Source organism: Cryptomeria japonica, chromosome 10 (assembly GCF_030272615.1).
Source record: "Cryptomeria japonica chromosome 10, Sugi_1.0, whole genome shotgun sequence".
NCBI lineage: Eukaryota > Viridiplantae > Streptophyta > Pinopsida > Cupressales > Cupressaceae > Cryptomeria > Cryptomeria japonica.
This window is the reverse complement of record NC_081414.1, coordinates 120156477-120181671: the sequence shown is the minus strand read 5'-3', so window position 1 is coordinate 120181671 and position 25195 is coordinate 120156477. Positions and strand designations below refer to the sequence as shown.

Genomic DNA, 25195 nt, shown 5'->3' with positions numbered 1-25195 from the left:
TTAAGATTGTTTAAGAATTCAATCATCATTAGAAGTGTTGATATGTATCTCCCTGATAGTATCTATCTCCTTGGTGATTTGAAAATCGTTGAATACCCTTAGAAGATCGCACCAATTCCAGTGGAGTTGTAATCCTTTGGCGATATTGAAATTGGTAGAATCTTATCAAGACAAGTCTCCATTAAGTCATTCTTAGGATTAGTTTAAGTATCTCTTCCTCGAAACCCTTATCTTTTGATCTTTTTTGAAAGTCTGTTAGTATTAGGAAAATCCTGTTTCCTCATTTGGAAAGATAGTAGCATGGACAAGCTTTCTTTGAAAGTACGTAAGGCCCCTTGAAGAAACAGCAAACACAACGACCACTGGTGCTTATCCGCGAGTAGAGATCCTGGTGGGCATTCATATTGATCTAATTCTGCTACTAAATGATCGCCTATAGTCCAGATCAGATAAGTTGAAAGCTTATAAATGAATCTATTGTATTTATGCCCAACACATATATCTAGGCAGGCATCAATACAATACAATACTTTCAACATATATAGGTAGGCATCAATACAATACAATACTTTCAAACATATCTAATCACTTTCAACATATATAGGCAGGCATCAATACAATACAATACTTTGATCTGGATTATTGTTGTTGGGTTTTTCCTCCAAGAGGGAGGTTTTCCCAGGGTATTCTTGGTGTCTTGTCTCTTTTGTGTGATTGCTTTGTATTATTTCTGAGTTATATCTAAATCTGATAACTAAAATTAACAGACTGTGGTACAACTTTCATCTTCTTCCTCAAAGGGAGTAAGGACTCCAATAAACCATCTTTTCTTTAAATCATTAGTTGGTTCCTTTTCTAATTTCACTAAAAGTTCCTTTAGTCTACAATTGCAAGACTGTACACTTCGATGTTTCTCTTGTTAAGCATTGTAGATAATTGCCTTACTTTTATTGTCACCTTGAAGTAATCTGAATTGTTCTGCGAAAGACTTTTGCAATTTTTCCCGTTATTTTGTTTGGATCAATATTTGTGTGCTAGTCAATGGCCACACCTACTGTTGATTATTTATTTAGTGAGCTTCGGTTTGAGGATCTCCATGTGCTTTCTTGCTTGTCTCTTTGCTCTGTTAACTGTTAGTAATATAGGGTTGATTACCAAGTCTTTGGACAATGGAGGTTTGGTTATGGGATATTCATTATTTCTAGATTCTAAATCGGCAGTGACATGCACTATCTCATCCCTCTAAGTTATAACATTTCTAAGTTTGGGATTACTTTTTAATAAATTCACTACTTTAATTGGTACGGTAGTATGAAGAATTTACCTTGCAATAATTTTCTTAGTTTGCTATTGATTTATTACCATACTTGCATTTGTATTTGAGTGGCGATGCTCGTTGTCCATAGCATTCTTTACCTTTGATCTTGCTTTGTGAAGTCTCTTATTTAGTATGTGAGTCTGGGTACACAACTTACTTTGCTTGGGTTTGAGTAACAACTAATACTTTATCATGTCTCTCTAGATCAATTGTATTGATGCCTGCCTTTTGTTTAGACATCCAACATCATCATGATCTCCAAGTCTACACCATTTACTAAGTATTTCTATTGTGTCTTGATTTCTTGGATAGTCCCCCCAAAAAGGGGCCCCATTAATTGCACTTTCAACATTGTATGATGGGATGATTTGTGGAGTTGTATTGTATCTAACTTTGCCCTCTCCCTCTTTGATTTTTGTAGCTGCTTGAGCATGCCTTTTTGTTATTTTGCAGTTTGGGTGGATTGCTTGGTGGAGTGGATTGCTCTCCTGGGGTGAAGAGTACTTGTGTATTACTTTTCAAATTATATGGGCACTCTTTGATCAAATGGCCCATAACTTGGCAAATATTGCAGAGCATTTTCTTAGGTGAAGTGCTTTGATGTGGCCCTCACATTTACAATTTATACAACATAATTCTTTATTCTCTTTCTAGACTCTTTGTTTGCCTTCAATTTCTTCATTAGATGGAGCATATCTCTTTGCATTGCTTTTAGGGGCCATCACTACTTTCATCCAAGTCACCTCTCATCCGTTTTTCTTTTGGATTGTGAAGATATCTTATCTTCACTTTCTATATCCATCTCTCTATTGCATGCTTCTGCATACGATGACGGTGGTACAACTTTCATCTTCTTCCTCAAAGGGAGTAAGGCCTCCAATAAACCATCTTTCCTATAAATCATTAGTTGGTTCCTTTTCTAATTTCACTAATAGTTCCTTTAGTCTACAATTGCAAGACTGTACAGTTTGATGTTTCTCTTGTTAAGCATTGTAGATAATTGCCTTACTTTTATTGTCACCTTGAAGTAGTCTGAATTGGTCTTCGAAAGACTCTTGCAATTTTTCCTGTTATTTTGTTTGGGTCAATATTTGTGTACTAGTCAATGGCCACACCTCTCCAAAAGGTTGGAAAGTGTTATCAGGAAAAGTGTATAGTTAGTAATGTTAATTATCAATAGTTAGTTAGCCGACGGGTAGGTAGTTGGAGTCGCGACGGTTGTGTCGCACCCCTTCGGCAGTCATATATTGTACCACCTCCGGGTGTTGGAGGATATGTAATATTGACGACAGATTATAATATGAACATCCTTTGACATTAATGGCAAGCTTATTCTGGTACTTCTCTTGTATTTGCATTGTGCATTACTGTTCAGTTTCTGTATTCTTCCTGTTTACCCAGTGAGGTAAACATTTGGCGCCGTTGCCGACACGAACTCGAAACAGGAGACACGGAGACACGGATGGCGCACAGACACAATGGGCCTACCCGTTGGTGAGGTGAACCCGGAAGTTGACGATGCCCAAACAGAACTCTACGTAGGAGAAGACATTGCGACGAGAGAATTTTCGATTCTACTCCAAGTAGCCATTCAGACCTACGTGCGACGAGAGGCGGCGGAGGCGGAAGTCCCACCAAGTGCCGTGTGGACAGCGTTGGAAGTGAGTCCGAAGGTAAATCGGTTGATGAACAATCTCCCCCGACTGCTAGCACAAGCATCGTTGGCACAACAAGCCCGCCTGGAGGAGATTGCCCGGGAGGAGCGACGCCAAGAAATTTTGCAGCAGTACGAAGAACGGGAAGCAGCACGAGATGGCGCCAGGGGCATTTGAACCATACGGGGCGGAATAAAGAACACTATTGTAATAATTATGTCATATTGTTGGCATAAACTTGTCTTCCACATTATGAATGAATAAAAGTGTTCTACTTTTTATGTCATTAAGTATATAGAAAGCGGTTTGGGAATTAATACCCAATACACTAAATAAAGACAAAAATAAGGAACAATATATAGATGAACGTGCAGTAGCCCAACGTGCCTTGATCCTTGAACAACAAGCGGAAAGGCGACAGAGGTATAAGCGAAGAGAGGAGGAACGCTCCAAAGGGGACGGTGAGGCCAGAGGCCACCCACGGAGTCGGGAGGAGTTACTTGCGGAAACCCGCCGCAGGATAGAGTGTACCCAAACTCAGTTGAGGGAGTTGAGGGACTTGCCACACACACCAGAGGCTAGCAAAACTCCAAGGAGTGGGGAGGAGGCAGGAGAGGGAGAAGACACCGGGGCTGCCAGGAGTGTCGGAGGGACACCGGGGCACGGCAGTCAAGCACCCCTTATAGGATCTGACCCATCCGGAGGACAACAACCACCAGTAGTAAAAAGGCAAGGTATGGCACAAAAACAAAAACTTCCAAAGTTCCATGGGGATGGGAAAGAAGACCCTGTCCGCCACTGTCGTACTTGTGAAACAATTTGGGGAGCGAATGGTGTTACCGATGAGGACGACTGGGTAACACAGTTTCCCGCAACCCTGAGGGGCATAGCCATCGACTGGTTTTCGGATACGGATAAGGCTAAGATTGGCACATGGGCAGATTTGAAGAAGGAATTTCAAGCAGAGTTTCGTCTCCTAAGAGACGATAATGAGATCGTAGCCGAAATCTACGACACGAAACAGAGAAAGGACGAGACTGTTCGAACCTACAGCCGGCGGCTCAAAGAGCTGCTAGGAAAGATGGAGAACCAGCCGGCAGACGAACTGAAAAAACGGTGGTTCGTGGAAGGTCTAAAGAAATCCCTTAGACGAAAAATGAAGATAGTACCTCCTTCATATTCCGACGCCTATAACAGGGCAATGGATTTAGAAAGTGAACAGAAGACGTCCAAGAAGAAGAAAAATAAATCCTCGTCGGAGGATGATTCCTCTTCTGACAAAAGTGATAGCAGTGATGACGACTCTAATCGGAAGGTACGGGCTCTCCAAAAAGATATGGAGCGAATGATGAGAGAGATAAAGGCAACAAAAGGAAGCACAAGTAAGGGCGACGAAGGGGAGTTATGGTGCACGGACTGCCGTAACGACGGACACACCAAGGGGTCTTGTCCGAAAAAAGCATTTTGTGATATTTGCCAGATTGCCGGACACCTTACCAAGGAGTGTCCGTACAATATGAGGACCCGTAGCCAACAGGTTCTCTTTGCAGAACCATCTGCGTCAGCCGGCACGTCCCAGCCTGCGAGCAACAACGCCTCGTCTGGCGGCTACCGAAACAATAGGCGAGGAAGAGGTAATAATAACAATACGAATAATAGAAGCCGAATCCAATACGACGCTAAAGGGCGGCCGATGATACAATGCCGAGCTTGCAATCACTGGGGGCATTTCGCCAGAGACTGTACGGTGGAGGAAGCACCACAAAAACTTTGCAAGTGGTGCAGTTCGGGGGACCATGATGATGGCAATTGTCCCAAATCTGGCGTGAACCTATTGAATGTAGAAACGGAGGATGCACTCGCCATAACAAGGTCCAAGACGAAAGCAACCACTTATCCAGACCCCCGCACGGAAAAACGAAAGGCACTGGAGGCACGAGCGGAACTGGAGAAGGAGATGTCAAGGAGCAAGGATGCATAGGGGCTGGCGGGTACTTCTCGCTCTGAAGGAGAAACAAACATTATAAACCAACTGTTACAGGTCGAGATACCCGTCAAAATGAAGGACCTCCTGGAAAGTATGCCGCACTTGCGAGCGACGTTGTTGCAATCCGCAATAATAACCCCAGTAGGCCAACCAATACATGGCAAGGGCAACCTTGGCGAGACAGCAGCAGACCCATTAACCCTGACGATCAATAATGGGAGACACCCAGCAGTGGTGGAAATGGGTATATTAGGCACCATCCTGACCGACACAATTGTCGACGGCGGGTCGGGAGTAAATGTCTTGTCAGAGGAAACATGGAAAAAATTGGGTAAACCTACTCTCTGGCCGTCCACCTTTAATTTATTGGGAGCAGACCAACACGACATCAAGCCGCTTGGCACACTCATGGCGCAACCAGTGACGATCGGAACACAACCGTTCGTCTTGAATTTTGTGGTCATCCCATTGAAGAAGAAGGGGTACGACGCCATCCTCGGCAGAGGCTGGCTGGTGGCGGCCAAAGCAAACCACAATTGGAAGAACACCTTGTCCATGGAAAAGGCTGGCCGAAGGTATACCATTGACCTCAAAACTCAACTGGTCAGTGAAGAGTTGGCGTCAGAGTCAGAGTCTGACGGAGACGATACCGACGAAGGAAAAGAGGGCAGGGAACCAGATGACGAAGGCATCTTAGGAATTCAAGCCTGTTCTGAGGATGAGACGGATTCTTTGAGAGGGCTCTTCCATTGGCAAATGGAAGACTATGAATTATTGTACGGGTGCAATAGGTTGGGGATTGAAGGACCTGACATGAACGAGTTTCCGCCAGAGTACGGACAATACAAGGAAGGGGATGTCCCTGTGGATGACGCACCAGCGCACCAGTTTGACAAAAGTAAGCCCATAAGGTACAAAGAATCTGCACTTCAAGTTACAAACCTTGGGGAAACTTCAGAACAGAAAAATATTCTGGTCGGCGACGACTGGAATCCCGTCTTAAAGACGGCGGCATTCAAAATCTTCACAGAATACAAAGATGTGTTCGCTTGGACATATAAGGACCTCAAGGGGGTACCACAAGAACTTTGTGTATATCGGATCCCTCTGGTTCCCGGAGCCGTGCCCGTACGGAAGAGGCCATACAGGATGAACAAAAATTATGCGGCCAGGGTAAATAATGAAATTGACCGCATGCTCGAATCAGGGATTATTATCTTCAAGGTCCAAACGAGTGAATGGGTATCACCCATTGTGATATCCTTGAAAAAGGAGGCCGATCAGATAAGAATCTGTGTAGACTTCAGGTGTTTGAATGCTGTCACAATTAAAGATCCATTTCCCATACCATTCACAGACACCATCCTCAAGGAAGTCGCGGGTCATGAAATTTATTCGTTTATGGATGGATTCTCCGGATACAATCAAATTTCCATTGCAGAGGAGGACAAATTGAAGACCACCTTTGTCGTAGAAGATGGCGTCTATGCATACAACCGGATGCCATTCGGGTTGTGCAACGCGCCAGCTACCTTCCAACGGATAATCCTCCATATCTTCGATAAAATGTCCGTAGGAAACTTCAAAGCATTCTTGGATGATTGGTCCATTTACAGCACGCAGGAGGCACATCTGGCCGCACTTGGCGAATGCATGGAGAGATGCCGACGAGCGCGCCTCGCCCTAAATCCCAAGAAATGCAGATTCATGGTGCCTCAGGGCAAGTTACTAGGGCACATCGTCTGCAAGGCTGGACTGAAGACGGACCCTGACAAAATACGGGTCATTGTGGAGATGGAGGCGCCCGACAATGTCACCGGCGTCAAGTCATTTCTTGGACACATCGGGTATTATAGGCGGTTTATTAAGAACTTTGCCCAAGTATCATACCCACTTGATAGGCTGACACGAAGGGGGCAGCCGTACGTCTGGGGGACGGCCCAAGAAGAGGCTTTTCAAGAGTTAAAGTCGCGATTGGTGGGTGCGCCAATCTTGACATACCCAGACTGGGACAAAGAGTTCCATGTACATGTCGACGCATCCAACTTCGCCATAGGGGCCACCCTGGCACAGGTCGGCAGCCACGGGCTGGACCACCCAGTGTATTTTGCAAGTCAACTCTTGTCAAACGTAGAGAGGAACTACAGCACGACGGAGAGAGAAGCCCTCGGCATGGTATACTTCGTCCAAAAATTCCGACATTACCTATTGGCGACACCATTCACATTTTATGTGGATCACCAGGCGTTGATGTATTTGGTGAACAAGCCAATCATCCAGGGGCGGATTAGTCGATGGCTGTTGCTGTTACAAGAATTTACGTTCAACATCATTGTCAGACCTGGCAGGAGCCATGTCATAGCCGACTAGCTATCACGGATCAAGTCGGGAGAGCCGGCCGAAGGCATTAGCGAGGATTTTCCGGACGCCCATCTTTTTCGCATTGCCATCCTTCCTCATTGGTACACGAGTGTGGGTGAATACCTGTCAACGTCAAAATTTCCTAAGGAAATGCCACTAGGCGAAAGACGGAAACTTGTATTAAGAAGCCAAACATTCCAACTTATAAATGGTCTTCTCTACAAAATGGGACCTGACCAGATCCTACGGTGATGCGTCTTGGAAGAGGAAATCCTAGGAGTATTGAGAGAAGCCCATGAAGGGGCTGCCGGAGGACACATGGGACCAGATACGACAGCAAGGAAGGTCCTACTAGCTGGCTTATGGTGGCCGACATTGCATAATGACGCCAGAGAATGGGTGACAAGTTGTGATACATGTCAGCGTGCTGGGCGACCGTTAAAGAGAGATTTCATGCCACTTAACCCGTCACATGCTAGAGAGTTGTTTGAAAGATGGGGGTTAGATTTCGTTGGTCCATTGAAACCGAGTCGTGCCCGACGATGTAGATACATTGTCGTGGTGACAGAATATTTGACTAAATGGGTCGAAGCGAGGGCTTTGGCAGACAACTCCGCCGTCGGTACGACGAAATTCATTTATGAACAGATTATCACCCGGTACGGAATACCTTTTCAACTGACAAGTGATAGAGGGGGGCACTTTGTAAATCATATTGTTCGACTACTGATAACCGAGTTCAAAATTTTTCATTCTCTATCAAGTCCGTACTATCCCAGGGCAAACGGTCAGGCTGAGGCGACCAACAAAATCATCATGTCAGTAATTTATAAGTCCTGTGGGGTGGAAAAAGAAGACTGGGAAGAGCGTCTGCCTTCGGTACTTTGGGCGTACCGCACAACTTACAAAGTAACCACCGGGCAGACACCTTTCCAATTGATGTACGGCCAGGAGGCTGTGGTACCGGTCGAATTCATGGTGCCAAGTCTCAGAATCGCTATTGACAACAAGCTAGGCGACATGGAAAGCCTTCGAGAGAGACTATACGCCTTAAATAAGTTGGATGAAAGACGGACGATGGCACAATGGGTGACAGACGTGGCCCAGCAACGCAGGAAATACTGGCATGACCAACACATTCGGCGGGCGAGGTTCACGCCGGGCCAATTAGTCCTAAAGTATAACGGACGGAATGAGATTAAGCCCGGCAAGTTCAGAGTGAAGTGGCTAGGTCCTTACAGGATCCGAGAAGTCGCAGCGAATGGATCCATCAAGCTCTCGACCCTCGACGGACAGGAAATTCTAGAGGGCGTCAATGGGTCAAAACTGAAAGTGTATCACCAGAGGTTGGAAGCGCGCAGGAGCAGCCCGACAGGAGGCGCGCAGTCGCAGTCAGATAATAAATGAAAATGAAAAAAGAAAAAAAAAAAAAAAATTAGAAAATTCGAAAAAATATATATATATGGAAATTTGAAAAAATATATAAAAGAAAAATTGGAAAAATTGGGAAAAAAAAAAAAAAAAAAATTGGAAAAAAAAGAAAATTGAAAAAAAAAAAAAAAGAGAAAAAAGCAAAGCAGAAGGGACCACCGTACGGTGGCCACGTAGTGGCACCACCAATGGTGGACACCACCGTGCGGTGGCACCACCGACGGTGGATACCACCGTGCGGTGGAAGCCACCGACGGTGGAAGCCACCGACGGTGGAAGCCACCGACGGTGGATACCACCGTGCGGTGGAAGCCACCGACGGTGGGACCACCGACGGTGGGACCACCGACGGTGGTAGCCACCGTGCGGTGGAAGCCACCGACGGTGGGACCACCGATGGTGGAAGCCACCGATTGTGGACGCCACCGTGCGGTGGAAGCCGCGGGGTATAAAGCCGCCGAAGGAGATAAGAACGCAGCGCAAGGGAAAAACGAGACACGCCTACCGAAGGGAAAGCCACCGAACGCAAGAAACAACAACGCCTACCGAAGGGAAAGCTGCATAAACAAAAGAAGGGTCATTACAACGCAGCAAAGGAAGAACCCCGCACCACCACCGAAGGGAAAAGAAACAACGCCGCACAAGAACACCGCACGAAGCCACGCGAAGGAGAGAAGACGACCGACAGGGTCTTCGGGGGCACGAAAGTGCCAAGGGCTGGCAAGGAACCAGCAGGGCGGCGCACGAAGGAGCCCAAAGGGCTAGCAGCGAGAGCCACGGGGCAGGAGGAAGGAAGCCCAAAGGGCTTGAACCGAACTCGGCGGCGGCGAAGGTAGAAGAAACGCCCAAAACGGGCCTGCAACACCACATGCGCGCACAAACACGAGGACGCCCGGGCCTCCATCAACACCACAGCAAGTGGCGGATGGAGGCAAGAAGACCCGAGAAGCCACGGCAGCGGCAAGGATTTTTCAAAATTACCGTGCGGTGTAGTGCGGGAGGTGCATGAGGATTTTTTTTTTTTTTTTGAGCATTTTATTAGCCGGAGGTAGTTGGGGATTACAGCCGTACGGCCTACCTGCCAGGAGGTAGTTAGGTGCCTTCTGTCCGACAAGGGCAAATCAAGAAGTGGTTAGCAGGTCAATGGAGTCTGCGGGAAAAAGAAACTGGAAAAAACAATTGCAGGATAGCAGCCATCGGAAGCCGGATGCACGTATTCTTCCTTCAGGTGTTCGAATAGTAGGTGGCACAATGGAAGCCAGGCAGAAGAAGAAGACACCACAGCAGCCCACTGCACGAGGGAAGAACACCTCCACTTCACAGAATATCACCTTTGAGGGATTGAATGGGGTGGAATGTCGGAAATGGTGGCAAGACACGCCGGATGATAATTTGGTGAAGACAAGTCTTCGCCGAGCAGGGGTAGAATGGGCTATACGGATGCCTGTGTTCGCCATTCGCGAGTACGAGGAAGCATTGCGATATATGGTTGATACCTTTGATAGCCACTCACGGACGAGCACATTTGAGTATCTTGGGAAGGACATCACCATATCCTTCAAACCTGCAGATTTCACCAGAGTATTTGGCATCCCAGGCATACATGGCAAGAGAGTGGACTTGAAGCCGAAGAAGATGACACGGGAAGAAAAGGAACATTGGATTAGGCGAGTGTCCCGAGACTTGACCCCAGCAGAGTTGGCGAGCATCGTAGACGCCACGAAGGGTCGCGAGATGCGTAGGTCCTTTGTCGCAGAGGGTCATTGGCGATGCATAATGGACGTCATCAAAAGCAGGTTGACAGGGTCGGGTAGGGCATCCGACATCGCTCTACCACAGATAGTATTGATGAACGAGTTGATGAACGGAGTCATGTATGATTGGGCTACCTTGTTATCAGAGCGGATGTGTGCATTCTTGATGATGGAGCAGCGCACGTTTTACATGCCCCACTATGCCATTGGACTGTTCTTGGAGGCTACGCGGGAAGCAGTGCCAGAGGCTGAGTTGGAGGTACGGCCATAGGGACCCTTGGCGGAGGGTGAGCCTCCTATCATGCATTGGCGACATCTAGATATTGGACACTCTTCCGCGAAGTGGAAACGAGTATTAGAGACCACCGCAGCAGAACCGGATAGTGGGCGAGAAACTTCCAGCAGTGCAGAGGATTCCGAGGATTCGGAGGATGAGGATGACAGTAGCAGTCGGGCCACAGATGAGGGGAGGATGGAGCCCGCCGGAGAGCGAGTGTTGTTTGCACCACCCACACTCCCACTTGGCACACTTGTGGGGTCGTCGGCGGGCAGTACTTCGATTCCGGCATTTGGGCAGAGTCGCACGCCCGTTACACTCGGGCCCATGCAGTCGGCCCCAGCACCTTCCGCCATACCAGCCGCAGGACCGACCCCCGCAGAGGCATGTACTGACAGCACGACAGAGTTGTGTGGTCCACCGCAGGGAGGTATGGCAGAGGAGATGATTGAGACGGAGCCTCAGGTGCAACTGGACGTCGTGGGATCCGACGCAGTGGTGACGGTTGCTGCCTCCTTGTTGGAGGAGCCCATCGCAGGACATGTTTCCGACGGGGAGAGAAGGTCGAAGGTGTTGAGTGCAGCTCCATCGGTGGCGGCTATGGGGAGTTGGCTGACCCGGAGATTCCAGATGACAGTGATGCCACCCGTAGGAACAGCTGTACTCTCACCTCGGCGAGAACCTCCCACTGAGGTGGTGGATCTGGAGGACTCCTCGGCGGAGACGCAGGCACCAGCAGAGGGACAGGTCCTTGGAGAGGGTGTTCCTACCGGCCCAGAGCAGGTGACTGCTACACTTGAGGGGGCGGGGGAGACACCATTGTGCCAGCAGGATGGAGCAGGTGTGGTTGAGGAGACTTTTGAGTTACCACGTGGGCTTCCTGTACCTACATCGGGGCTAGATGGAGAGGATATTGAGATTTATCTGGCAGATATGGTGACGAGGGGTCGGCGAGTGGTGGCCGCGACTCAGACACGGGCTCTACAGCAGGCTGTGGAGGAATTAGAGCAGGTCCTCCAATTTATGAGAGACGACTGTCCAGCAGCTTTCACCTTATGTTTTGAGGCACGAGGGTGGCCACTTACCCAGACGGAGGCGATGTTGGAGGCTTGGCGTGTGCCTCAGCCCGTCGTGGAGAGTAGGGTGACGACTCTCGTCCGGGAGATTGAGCAGGTTTACAGGGAGGCCTACTATGCCTTACGCCAGACACAGCATGAGTCTGCGGTTCGCGAGGCTGCTCGAGTTGAGTTAGAAAGGACATGGCCAGACAACAAGCCTCGTGGGTAGCCGAGAGATCAGAGTTGGTAGCACAGCTGGAGACGGCCCGCGCAGAGAAGGTTGTGGTGCACACCCGTCTTTCAGAGGAACAGAGTGCGCGGAGTCTCGTCCAGCAGGAGTTAGATGTTGTTCAGGCCCAGTTGGTTCGCATGACAGAGTCGGCCGATACCAAGGAGAAGGAGCTACTGGAGGTTGCGCTTATGCTGAAGACTGCCTTAGAGAAGGTGTTGGTAGCAGAGCGGGATGTGGCAGCATGCACCCAGCAGGTCTATGAGCTCCGCGCCCGCCTGGTAGCCCAGACACCCGCATCTCACCCTTCCACTTCAGGGACGCTTCCTCAGCCCCCTCCTTGACTTTATCTTGGTTGTATATTTATATTACATTGTCTCCATTTTGTTGTTAGTCGTCGGAGACGACTTCTTTTTTGGGGGGGATGATGTTATCGGGAAAAGTGTATAGTTAGTAATGTTAATTATCAATAGTTAGTTAGCCGACGGGTAGGTAGTTGGAGTCGCGACGGTTGTGTCGCACCCCTTCGGCAGTCATATATTGTACCACCTTCGGGTGTTGGAGGATATGTAATATTGACGATAGATTATAATATGAACATCCTTTGACATTAATGGCAAGCTTATTCTGGTACTTCTCTTGTATTTGCATTGTGCATTACTGTTCAGTTTCTGTATTCTTCCTGTTTACCCAGTGAGGTAAACAGAAAGGACCGTAGCCAATATGTTTTATCATTTGACCATTTTTTGCCTAAATGGTTTCATAGGTCTTATGATGTCTTACTAGATCCATTGATCCATCTCTCCTAAACTCGGGCAACTTTTTGCCCCTCTACATATCGGGCTTGCTGGTGGAGTCACCATGGTTTTAGCTTGATGAAAATTTAGTGTTTGGAACTTGGCTTTTGATTTAGACATTTTGGTGCTCTCATGGCACTCTCAGACACTTGTAAATCCCAAACTCTTAGTTTGTGTTCTGCACACTTGTATCACCTTTATATTCTCTTTACTTTACTAACAACCTTTTCTCTTGTAGTTTTTTGCTTTGTTTCCTCTTCTATCAACAACTCTTTGATGCCTTGAAGGTTGCTCTCATATGCTTCCTTGTCTTCATTTTTTGAAGAGTCCTCTAACTTTGTCTCCAATTGGTTGGTCATACCAAACCTGGTTTGTAAGATTGATGTACACTTATTTTGGTAAGGGAATTTTTCTAGCTATTGTTACTCATGCTTCTTCTATATGGTAGTTCATAGCAGCTTTGAATGTTTTGAGGTTTTTTCTCTTGACTATCTTTGACTTATACCAACTTTGGCTTCTTCTTTAAGATGGACATGGGGTCTGAATATGCACTAATCGAGTCTCTTCGGCTACCTCTTGTGGTGATCTTCTTCGCTCTCTTTGCTCCACTACCTAAGAGATTATTTGATCTCTTGGTCTTGATCCATATGGTTGTCATAGCAGGTTGAATTTTTTGATGTTTTTGCTCTTGACTATCTTTGACTTATACCAACTTTGGCTTCTTCTTTGAGATGGATTTGGGCTTTGAATATGCCTTAATTGAGTCTCTTAGACTACCTCTTCTAATCATCTTCTTTTCTCTCTTTGCTCCACTAACTATAGAGATCGTTGGATCTCTTGGTCTTGACCACGTTGTGGTTTCTTCCCACCTTTGTTCGGGTCTAAGGGCATTAATTCTTAAATAAACCTGATGTCTTTAAGACAATGGTGCTAATGTTTATTCCTATATTTGATAAGACTAGTACATATATAAATGAACATAACAATGTATACCATATAGAGTAATAGAAGTATATCTTTACTCATGTGATTTGCTTACATAAAAATAGACTAGGGATGATCAATCAAGGATCAGACTACTTTCCCTGACTACAGAATGTCTATTTAAAATACTCAGTTATTGGCAAGTAAAACACAATTGTCAACAACTACTAATAATTGACTCCTAACAACTACCCACAAGTCAACAAGTAAATAATACATAGTCAGATGCAATTAAATCAACGAAACATTACAAAATCATTTTATGCTAACTATAGTAGTGGATGGATTGACTTCAAAATGAAGAGGCTCATAGCTGATTGCACAAGCTACGTATGAGTAGGATGTTGGTATTGACTGCAGAATGTGAGTTCTCTAGATAAAGTTCTTTATCTTCAAGTATTTTCTTTTGTATGAGATCTGATGTTTTTTTCTGTATAAAGACTCAAGTGATTATCAATCCACCATTGCTGGCTACCTGATTAGGGGATGTTTAGCCCTATACCTTTGGGAGATTGTCACTTTAAAGCACTGGTTCTTACAAGGATGCCTAAATCATTAAAGTTGATTGCCATGTTTTCAAGCCATTGGCCCAGCAGTTGAGCATGCTAAGCACCCTTTGGAAGCTATCACATCACTTAGGAAAGTCAATAGATTAGTGAGATAATGCTTATCCTTACATATGAACTCCAGGCACCCCAACTTGCCCTCTCCCATGCTAGGCATCACAGAGCGGCTTTTTTTTGGTGCGAACAACCTTCTATCCCTTCATCTGCAGTCAGGATCACAAGGACAAGTGGACACAAGCTGTTTAGTTATTGCCAATGGACATCATTGCATTGGGTGTTAAAAGAGCTTCTAGGTGTTGAAATGTGGCGACTGATCAGCAAAGTACTATACACTTAGCACGTATCCTTGCCGGGGTATTTTTTTTGTTGATGAAAACCGACATTGTAATAAAACCCTAAAAAGGACGACTTTGTTTTTGCCCTAAAAACGCATGTTATAAGCCGCTGGGATGCTTAAGGCATTGTAAGGTTGATGTACTATTTTTGCTGGATAATAAGAAAGATTGGACGGCTGTGTATGGTGGACGTAACCCATTCTGGGTGAACCACGTTAAATCTCTGTGTTATCTGTGTCCTGTTTTTATTTCTTTATCTTTTGTATTTAAATCTGCATATAATTGTTAGTTCATATTTGCTTCGGATCTGCTTGAAAACCCGAACACTAGGTTACTACCTTGATTGCTTCTAGGATTGTCTAGCCTAATCCTAGTTATTTGAACCTGCTTTGGGCCTTTCACTTTGCTCAACATTGATCTTGTTTATTCTTTTGGCTTGAGACACTACTGTGGATTTGTGAGAATGTTGGCTTCCATTCACGGTCTACTATTTTGATCTTCAACTCCATGCTTCATGGAGGGGTCCCTCCATCACATGACTATTTCTGTTTGTAGTTAGATCTTATGGTTTAGGGTTTAACAAAGTTTGGATTATCCTCTTTTGCTTTTTTCTATTTTCTCTACTCCTTAGTGTTTAGTTACTCTCATAAGCTAGGGTCCTTATACCCTAGTACTTCTCTATTGTAACTAAATTTACTTTTGACTTCCATTGAATTACTTTCATATTTGGGAAGGAGAAAGAGCTGATGTTTGCAGAGCTGCATGAGGAAGTAACAGCCACACAATTTACTTCATATTTGAGAAGGGGAGAGAACCAATGTTTGCAGAGATGCATGGGGAAAGAACAGCCATACTTTAAGAGAGTGAAGTGCAGAAGTATTGATTTTCTGTGTGGGCAATTAATCTTTCATACATTTGTAAGATCATTTTGGCGTGAGAAAAAAACAAACTTTGTATTGGTAGAGTTTATATGCCCAGAGTGTTTTCTCCACGAATGTCTAGCGTTTCATGTGTGGATGATTATTGCATATCCGTCTGCATTTCATTTCCTTTCTATTGCTGTGAGATTGATAGTTTAAGCCAATTGAGCACAAGTAGGCTGTATTGCGGTATGTTTTCAATTAAATTAAATAGGGATCTAAATGAATGTGTCTTTATAGATCAGTTCTATATATGCATATGAATTTGTGTACACATGTCCACCATACACATTTATGTATGCATTGCACGCCGGTATGTATCTATATTTTGTAGTTGCTCTCAGGTTATACATTTTTTATACTGATGCAGATGATGATTTTGAACAAATAGGTTTACATGAATCAGTAGTTTGATTCTTATAGTAGTGCTTTGATCTGATTTTGGCATCAAAATGTCTTGTATTACTAGTTACCTTGAGACTTTTTAAGTTATTGCATAATATTTAAATACTGTTATCTCACAAAGAGCATGATCTTCAAATGATTTCTGATTATATTTACTTGGTTTTCAAAAAAATTACTTTGACGTAAAAGCATCCCTATACTATATTGGAGATTTTATTTTTATTTTTAACTAATGGAACTATGTCACAGGTAGAATTGCAAGTCACAGTCGCTACCAATATCACTGAAGATGTTATACTTGAAGTTCTTCAATTTGAGAAATATCAGAGCAGCAGTTTAGGCTTAACACCAAGTGTAGGTAGCATGTCTTCTCAACTTCATCAAGAAAATGTCAAGGATTTACAGGATCCTTGCAAAGAACTCCTCCAGTGGTTGCTCCCTCTAGATCGACCTCTACCTCCGCCTGTTCCTTTATCTCCACCACCTTTAGCTATATCTAGTTCATTTTCTGGAAACTCAAGTCATCGCTCGCATTCTTCTGCCTCTTCTGCATCCAACTTTTTTTCTTTTGGACATTATCGGAGTAATTCAACAAGCTCACTTCCACAGGGCATCCAATCTCCGGCACCTAGTCTTTCTCTTTCCAATTCTAGCCCAAACTTTGATCTTGAAAATTGGGATAGATTGGCATCACAAAAGATTGTCAAAGCACAAGAAGTTGGCAGTGAGGGTCTCCTATCTTTTCGAGGCGCATCCCTAGAGCCCCAGAGGTTTTCTGTTCATTGTGGGTTGGAAGGTCTCTATGTACCTGGTAAAAGATGGAGAAGAAAGCTTGAGATAGTACAACCTGTTGAAGTGGATTCTTATTTTGCTGATTGCAACTCAGAGGATCTCATTTGTGTTTTGATCAAGGTTTGATCTATGATTACCTCTTTTACCATAAGATGTAGAAAACATGAAGGAATTGAATAGTCTATAATGAAGTAGGACATACTTTCTCCGAAAGAAGCATTATCATTGCACAAGTCTATATTGTTATACTCTTACATAATAGTAGCTTACAAAAGGTAGTTTTTGAAAATTTGGAATGACAGTCTTACACAGGAATAGCTTACAATGGGCGCTTGTTAAATAAGATTTTTATTTTTATTTTTTAACTTTATGAAGCAGGGCTGATGCCCATTCTTTCATGTTTTAGAATGTTGTTCCAGGACATTTGGCAGATGTCATTATTTTTGTGGATTCTATAAGCATAATTTGTGAGGCAGCAGCTTCAGGAAGTCCACCTGTATCTGTACCAATTTCCTGTATTGAGGTTGGAGATGAGCATTCATTGCCAGGCCTTCCACTCAGGTGTGTATTTGCATTTCTATTCAAAATACTGTGCATGGGAAACTACTGACCCAAAACAATAAATGCAGAGTGTTTATTTTTCCGTTTTGCTTTATGTGAATTTATTATGTCTGTGGAAATGCCTATGAATTTTGTATCACAATTGTACCTAATTTTCACTAGGAATGCTAAGCTATTCATGTTCTTAGTTTAGGTCTGGTTCATGCAGATGAATTTGAGTTATTTTCCTTAATGATTAAGGCATTTCAAAATATCAGGAGATGAAAATGATAGTTTGTAGTTGGGCTACTGGATTTTTCTACTGATATGACTTCAAAGGTTGGAGTGGAAGAGCATATTGTTGGATGCTAGAGGGTATGCTGCTTGGCATAATTGTTTTGTATAGTAGTATTTATAAGCTTAACATATGTAATGCACACTGTTACTTAGATAAGTGTTCTATATGGGCTAATTTTTCCTTGAGGTTATAGGCACAGGGAGATATGAGTATTTAAAGATCTTCTGATTGCTTCTAATCTTGGGAAACTATCTGGCTGTCAACTCATTTTTAATAGAAGATATCTGGGAATCAGTCTATTATATTGATGAACAACAATATATAATTGTTATGGGTTGGGGCATGTTGAAGATTACTCGAATATTCAGCCATCTAAAAGCATGGCTTGTTAAGAGAAGAAATAATTTGCATCCAGCATTAAGGCAGTGCCTTTATCATTAGCTGAATTTAAATCACTGTTATCAATGTCAGCACTAGCTGTATGAAAATGGCATATGCGAGTGAACAACTTGCATGAAGCAATGGAATCATTCAATTTAAATTAAACAGCATTGTGAAGTAAAGTCATCAGTAGAAGGCTGTGATGATCTTCAAGGGATGTTCTTATATGGTCTAATTTTAGTACTTTTCTGTTATTTTCCAGTAGTGATAAGTGATAAGCATTGTAAATGTTCAATATATTATCAAATTGTTTTAATTAATAATTAGTTTTGAGTTGTAATGACCAATTACCTGTCAACAGTATTAGTGTATGAGAGATCTTAGCAGTTGGCTTCATTTCTTTGCAAGAGCAAAGGAATTTGTGTTTCCTAGACCCCATCAGCAGGACTGCCGTTGCATAGTTATTGCATTTGCAGAATACTCACATGACTTGTGAGTCTGTTTCAAGGCTGAGAGATTCACACCTGAACTCACAGGTGGGTCCAAACAAGGCCATGTTGCAGACTTGCCATGAATACACAGCAAGTCTGCAACACAGACTTGCAGGAGGTGAAAAAGTCCTTAAAAAATGCAGAATAACACTCCGAAAATGTGTCTAAATGCCCTGAAACGAATTGCAATTGAGGCCATCTGTGTAATGTGTCTGAGTGATGTTAGGTCTTCCTTTTTATGTAGTTGAGATTTGGGTTGTGCAGTGTTGAGTGTGCATGTGTTTGTGGGGCGCTTTGAATGGTGGGCATGGAAAGTCTGCAACATGGACTTCAGAGGAGTTGGAAAAGAACTCAAAAAAGTGTGTATAAATTTCCTGAAATGCTGCAAAACTCATCTGAATCACCCTTGAAGCTGCCTCTGAAATGCATCTGAGTGGTGTAAGGTCTTACTTTTTTTTGTAATTGAGATATGGGTTGTGCAGTGCTGAGTACGTGTTTTGTGTTTTGGGGGTGTGGGTGGGGGTATCAAATCATTGCTTTGAGTGATTTGTCAAATGTCAACTCAAAATGGAATTTACAATCAATATTCAATAATATTTATATTGATCTTCAATGAGAGCATCAAAGTCAACATTTAGTTCAATTTCATTTGAGCCATAATTAGTTGTGTTGGAACTACTTATCTGTGTGTTAAACCTTTCTAGGCTTGACTATGTAAGCCCATGAACTACATGGACATTATGTGAACTAATGCCTTGTAACTGATCTAAGAAAGTATAAGTGGGTTTTCCCTTTGTCAAAATTCTACCCAAGCTTGTTCCATAAGGTCCCCTATGTGTTCACTATACTCCAAGGTCTCTAAAAAGTCCAATTTTTTTAAGTGTTAGTGTAAATTGGATCATTTCCTTAGGTTTTTTGAGTCGTTAGAGTTTCAGACTTTCAGGGATACCCATCTCAGTATTGCGTCCTTGCCATTTTGCCTTCCCTTTGTCTATTGGGTTGTCGGACTTCATCCTCGTAACATATCATTCCATTTGATCTTGACACTCTTACCTCAAACATGGTAAAATCTGTCATCCTATCAGACTTATTAGAAATGTCATACTTAAGTTTTAACATCCAAACCCCAAAAGCCTAATCCTTGTAGTCAAAAAGTTTCGAAGTCCTTCGACATTTGAATTGTTGGTTTTTTCTTCCTAGGTTATTATTTCTATGGCAACCTCAAATCCTGAAAGTCCTAGTTAAAAAATTGAAGTCTTTCATTTTTGTCAGATTTTCTGATTTCCTCATCCCTCCATACATTTTGCTCCTTCTTGTCAACCCATTGTGATTTCACCTACGAGAGTACTCTTTCCATCTTCACCCTGCCTTCATGGTTTTAGTAGCTGAAATCTGCTTGTCATTCAAGGTGAGGAAATCAAACAAACCTTTACCATGGTACTCCATTTGCTCCTTCCTTGATTGTCATTTCTTGGCTCATTGTCACTTAATGTTTTGCTGGAGATTGGGTTGTGGGATTTCTCTTCCACAAATACGCATTCCATAATTTTTTTATCAACTCTTGCTTCAAAAAATCTTCCTAAGTGTTTCAGAGTCAGGGTTTCGGGATTTCCTTTAGTTGGGTACTTGTTCCTTGATTTTCCTGATTTCCTAACCTCACTCGCCTTTCATGCCTCTTTTTAGTGTTTGGGGATTTTCCATCATCCTAATACTTGTTCCAAGGTATGCTCGACTCTCGAACCCTATCGATTCCTTCATTCATTTTTTTGAAGTCAAGATTTTTCCATTTTCTACCTCAGTACGCTTGCAAGAATTTTCTCAAAGCCCCACCTCTCAATAAATGCCTTTGTATTTCAATTGAAGTTAGTCTATTGGACTTTTGTTTGAAAAGCTACTAGGCACGAAGTATTCTTGGACCTTGATCCCCAACACCCTAAAGCTCTTTTCATTCATCGAGCTTGTTAATTCAGATCTCCCTCTTTCAACATGACTTCCTTCTCACGCTCTATTCATGACACTCCGAATTGTGGTATGAGGTATGGATTTGGTTAGATTCTCAAAATTCGAAAGATCTTGCTCATTTTTCATTAACTAACAACTTATTGGAATGGCTGGAAAAGCATTGTTGATGTTGGAAAAAGACTTGACATGTTATATGTTGACGATTGACATAAACATATCATTGTTTGAGGAGGATCAAGTGCAGGTTTTACATGTAATTTAACCAGTTCTAATTATGGGTTGCTGAAAGTAGTTAGGGTTTTCATTTATTGGCCGAAAAGGTCTTGCACCTACCAAAAGAACAATCGTAGTGTTCTCGTCCTAGTTCACAAATTTAACACTAAACAACGTCTTGGCCATGCCAAATTTATTTTAGTGGATCAAATCTTGTAGGGAACATATTCTCACACCATCTTGAATGGCTTCTGTCATGGATTTCATGTATTCTTTGGTTGTCTTGTGTGTAGATTGGGAAGTGATTGCTGAGAAACTTAAAGACAAATCTCCATGGTATGATTTTGATGATGGTTGGCATGTTCTTTGACCTAGAAATTGCATTTTTGAGATAACAGGGTGTGGTCAGCAGCATGGATTTCTCCACATGCTTTGTTAGCTACATTTTTTGTGCCCTAATTCTAGATCTATGTAAGGGCATTTGATATTCATTGTGAAGTGTTGGGTTTTTTGCATTTGTATGAAGAAAACTCATTTGAGTCGAGTTGTATTTAATGTGTAACTTGTTCATATGATTGCAACTTATATTTTGAGGTTGTTGGAATCTTATAATGGCAATGGAAATGTATTTTTAGAAAATCAACATAAGACACAACTTTCATCTTGTTCTGCAATTTGTCTCCAACAACTTATTAGATTTTTAGGGGATTTAATGAAATCCTAACTTCAAATTTACTATATTTTGCATTTGAAGTTTGAACTTTGCTAGTTTGCATCTAAGGGTCCATAAAATATTTCATTACGTGCATGCATATGTTGTGTGAGAATCTTTCAAATTGGAATGTGAAAATTTAAAATAGTTTATGGATTATTAAGTAGAGATTACATTAATGTGTTTAAGGGCATTTGAGGATTTGAGTTTTGCATGATAGCCAAGTAAATTAAACTCATTTGAAGAGTTAGGGCTTCCATTATATTTAGGATTGCATTTAATGTCGACTCTATGTTGTAGGAATAGGTACTAAAACAATAGGTGAAGGCCGACTATTGACCTTTACAAATCAAGAAAATCTTTCAAACCTTTATTTATTTGTTTTCATTTACACTCTATTGTTGATTTTTTTTCTGAATCTATTGTGATCCTTGATTGTTAAAACTTGACAAGAATGTGTATAGTGTAATTTCACTAGGTTATGGTGTTGTAAGAAATAGACATTGAATATATTTAAAGGGATTTGTGGCCAAGACTTTTTTTGTAGTTGCATCATTGATCTGGCTGCCTAAAAGAAGAGACTTGTGATTTGAATGTGAAGTGATCCTCAATAAAGAAAAATATTCAAGATAAATACAATGTCATCTTTGTTTGAGGGTTCGTGTAAGTTTTCCTAATTATTTTATTCTTCAAGAGATCTTTGAGATTATCGTCTTGAGCTTGGTAGGGCTCATAGTGTAGAAGAGGTCCATAACCCTCTTGTTCGTTGGCCTTTTCAATCTGTGATTTGAGGATAGATGTCTTATTGTTTGGTAAATGGTCACTTTATTTTTGTTTGGGTAAAAACCTTATGGTTAGGGGTTAGTACATAAAAAGCACATCAACAAGTTGCAATGCCACTCCCACTAGTCATTTCATATGTAGAAGTTGCTTCATTTATAAATACTTTTTATGTGACACCCCCTCTTTGTAATCAACCTTCTTATGTGACAAGAGATGCAAATTGGAGTACACAAAGACTAAGTCCTTAGTTTTTAATAGAAATATGGGTAGAGATTTAAGGAGAGTTTATAGAAGCTCTACATAAAATTTTCTGTACAAAATATGCTTGCATTCTTCATTGTCCATTTTCTTTCAATAGACATTACATATTTATAGGATTTTCAAATCCCATACTATAGGAAAGCTTTTATAACAACTCTCCTAAATATATGAGTTGTTTTAACAGCTCAAATCCCTATAAACACTTGTACAACAATAAGATATTTACCTACATATGATATTTTAACAAACACACTAATATTAACGTACATACTCTAACAAACCTTATTATTTTATGCATCATTATTATATGCATCCTATGATGCAATATTCCTAACACCTATTTGAACTCTAATTCCCAATGGCCCCCCTTAGTGTGAACATGTGGAGAAAGTACATCACAATACTTGATGACCACACTCAGTAGTTCATCCTAAGGTATAAGTAGGGATATACACATCTACTCGTGACAAGCAATAGTGGTATTTGCCTCACAATGCTTACTTATGCTTTCATCCAAGAATAGGGACAAACACATTTACCCATGGAACCAAGGATAGGGACTAACTTATCTATCCAAGGTCTTACATCAAGTTAGGATAGAGACAAACACATCTATCCAACATCAAGGTTATGAATAGCGATAGACACATTTGCTCACTAGAATTATGCTTGGGGACACACGCATCCATTCATAATCACCAACTATCGTGACTAGGGACCAACACTTCCAATCACTTACACCATCTCATGAATGGGGACAAACACATCCATTCACAAAGAACCAAGAAATGTGATTGGGGACATACACATCAAACCACAACATAAAAATATTGAACACCAACCCCTCGTTGTGGCGTATGCAGCCACCATTATAGACCATTGCCACTCTGATCACAAATGATATGAGACGGTTCCTGCTGCCACCTGGAAAACAATCTTGGCTTTAGTCATTTTGGCACAAATTGTTTTGTCACTAATGCAATTTCACGATCCCTTTAGTAGTGACCGACAAGAGGTCAGCTAGTGTCCTGCAACCTCTGGTGCCTCCATCCTCCAATGAATTTGCTACTTATCAAATTTAACTTTGAAACTCAGTTTTAGAATGCCCCCCATAAAATGGATGTCGCGTACAAGCGAGAGTGCATCCAATTACAGTTTGAAATTATGTTTTTATTATTTTTTGACATTTTTCATGACATGATTATTGATGGCTTGTGAAATGGACCCTATTCTAAAAATGTTACAACTTGATTTTCAGAATAACACAAAATAACTATACCAAAGAAACCAAATTGGTAAGGTACAGTCGTGACAGACAAGAAGAAGCTGCACACATAACAAGGGATCACACTATGACAAGAATGGTCTCTGCTGTGAAATCTCCCATCCAAAATATGGAAGCTCATGTTTGAAAGAAGCTCACATAGAATAGATTATGAAGTCGTTTCCATATGATGTCGCAATTTCAAAGTAATTTTCTGCCAAACTTTTGCAGTTTGTATAATGTAAAGCTTCTTCATCAACTGTAGTTTCCTGTGGCAGATTGATCAAGTACTGTGATCTCTTTTTTGAAGCAATAGCTTGGCATTTGAGCAAAAGATAATGCACCCTCTTTACACAAGTTGATTCCAGTGAGATCATGGATTGACTAGTGTGGTTTGATTCATCAATTACTTGGGCTCTCCAATAGTAACTAGACCAGGCAAGATAGTTATTTTTCTTATTGACTGGGCGCACGAACTTTTCACATGCTAATCTGGCATATTGTGATTTGCTTACATCTAAAGCTCGTGTTATTTCAATCAAATATCAATCCTCTTGGATCAAAGATGCAACTGCACTCCTCACTACGATGGCTACACTCTGCAAATTACCGAAGATACATGTGATTGATGTGGACTTTACTAGCTTCTTTGCTGAATCTCTTTCTTCCATTGCATCAATGCCTCTTCATTTAGATTCCTTCTAATGTGTGTTTCGTACTTGTCTTGTACGAACCAACTTAAGACAATCACTAAACCATAGTGGAAGAGGTATTTGGCGGAGGTCTGCTACATCACATTTAATTTGCAAATGCTAATGTGGAGATCAATCAAGCTTTCAAAGATACCCTAGATCGAATTGAGGGGGCTAATGCACATGCGACCCTACAAATAACAAAAATCATAGAGGCTTTTCTAACATTCATACTAAAGAAGTGCAATAGGCAGGTGGTGTGATGAGCTATTTCCACTGTTGTTGCAGACCTCTATGTTATGATGCTCTGCCAGTTTCTCCTCCTTGCACTGCAGATGATTACTTCTTTGTATTCATCACAATAATCAAACAAAGTTAATGCCGCCTCTCACAAATGTGATGCAGGTCTTAGCAATAAATGTTACAATTTTTCTCCATATTCAACACAAGCAAGAAAATATATAGGAGCCAAGCGATGGTAATATCTTCGGCACAACAATTCTCTCTAAACTTTGCTGAGCAACAATTGATGGTTCACGTTTGTCTCCAACATTGAAGCGAGCAGCTTTTAATATTTAGCTGCCCAGGACTTGGCCTTGACAATTCTATACCACAATAAGCACATACATGATTTGCTTGTGATTCATTTTCTCCGCAGGGGGTTCTAACTTACTTGAGTCAACTGGATATTGTCAACCAGAATCAGGCTTTGGTAGATCAATATGCCAT

The 25195-nt window shown here is 42.3% G+C and overlaps 1 protein-coding gene across 1 annotated transcript in view; it reads left to right on the top strand.

The window, feature by feature from the left end:
• The window catches only part of LOC131072634 (uncharacterized), a 135977-nt gene that overhangs the window by 80265 nt on the left and 30517 nt on the right, over nt 1-25195 (top strand). Inside the window, exons 5-6 of the mRNA XM_058008870.2 lie at nt 16327-16989; nt 17276-17430. Coding sequence (XP_057864853.2) covers nt 16327-16989; nt 17276-17430 — 818 coding nt within the window. The remainder of the gene's footprint in view (nt 1-16326; nt 16990-17275; nt 17431-25195) is intronic.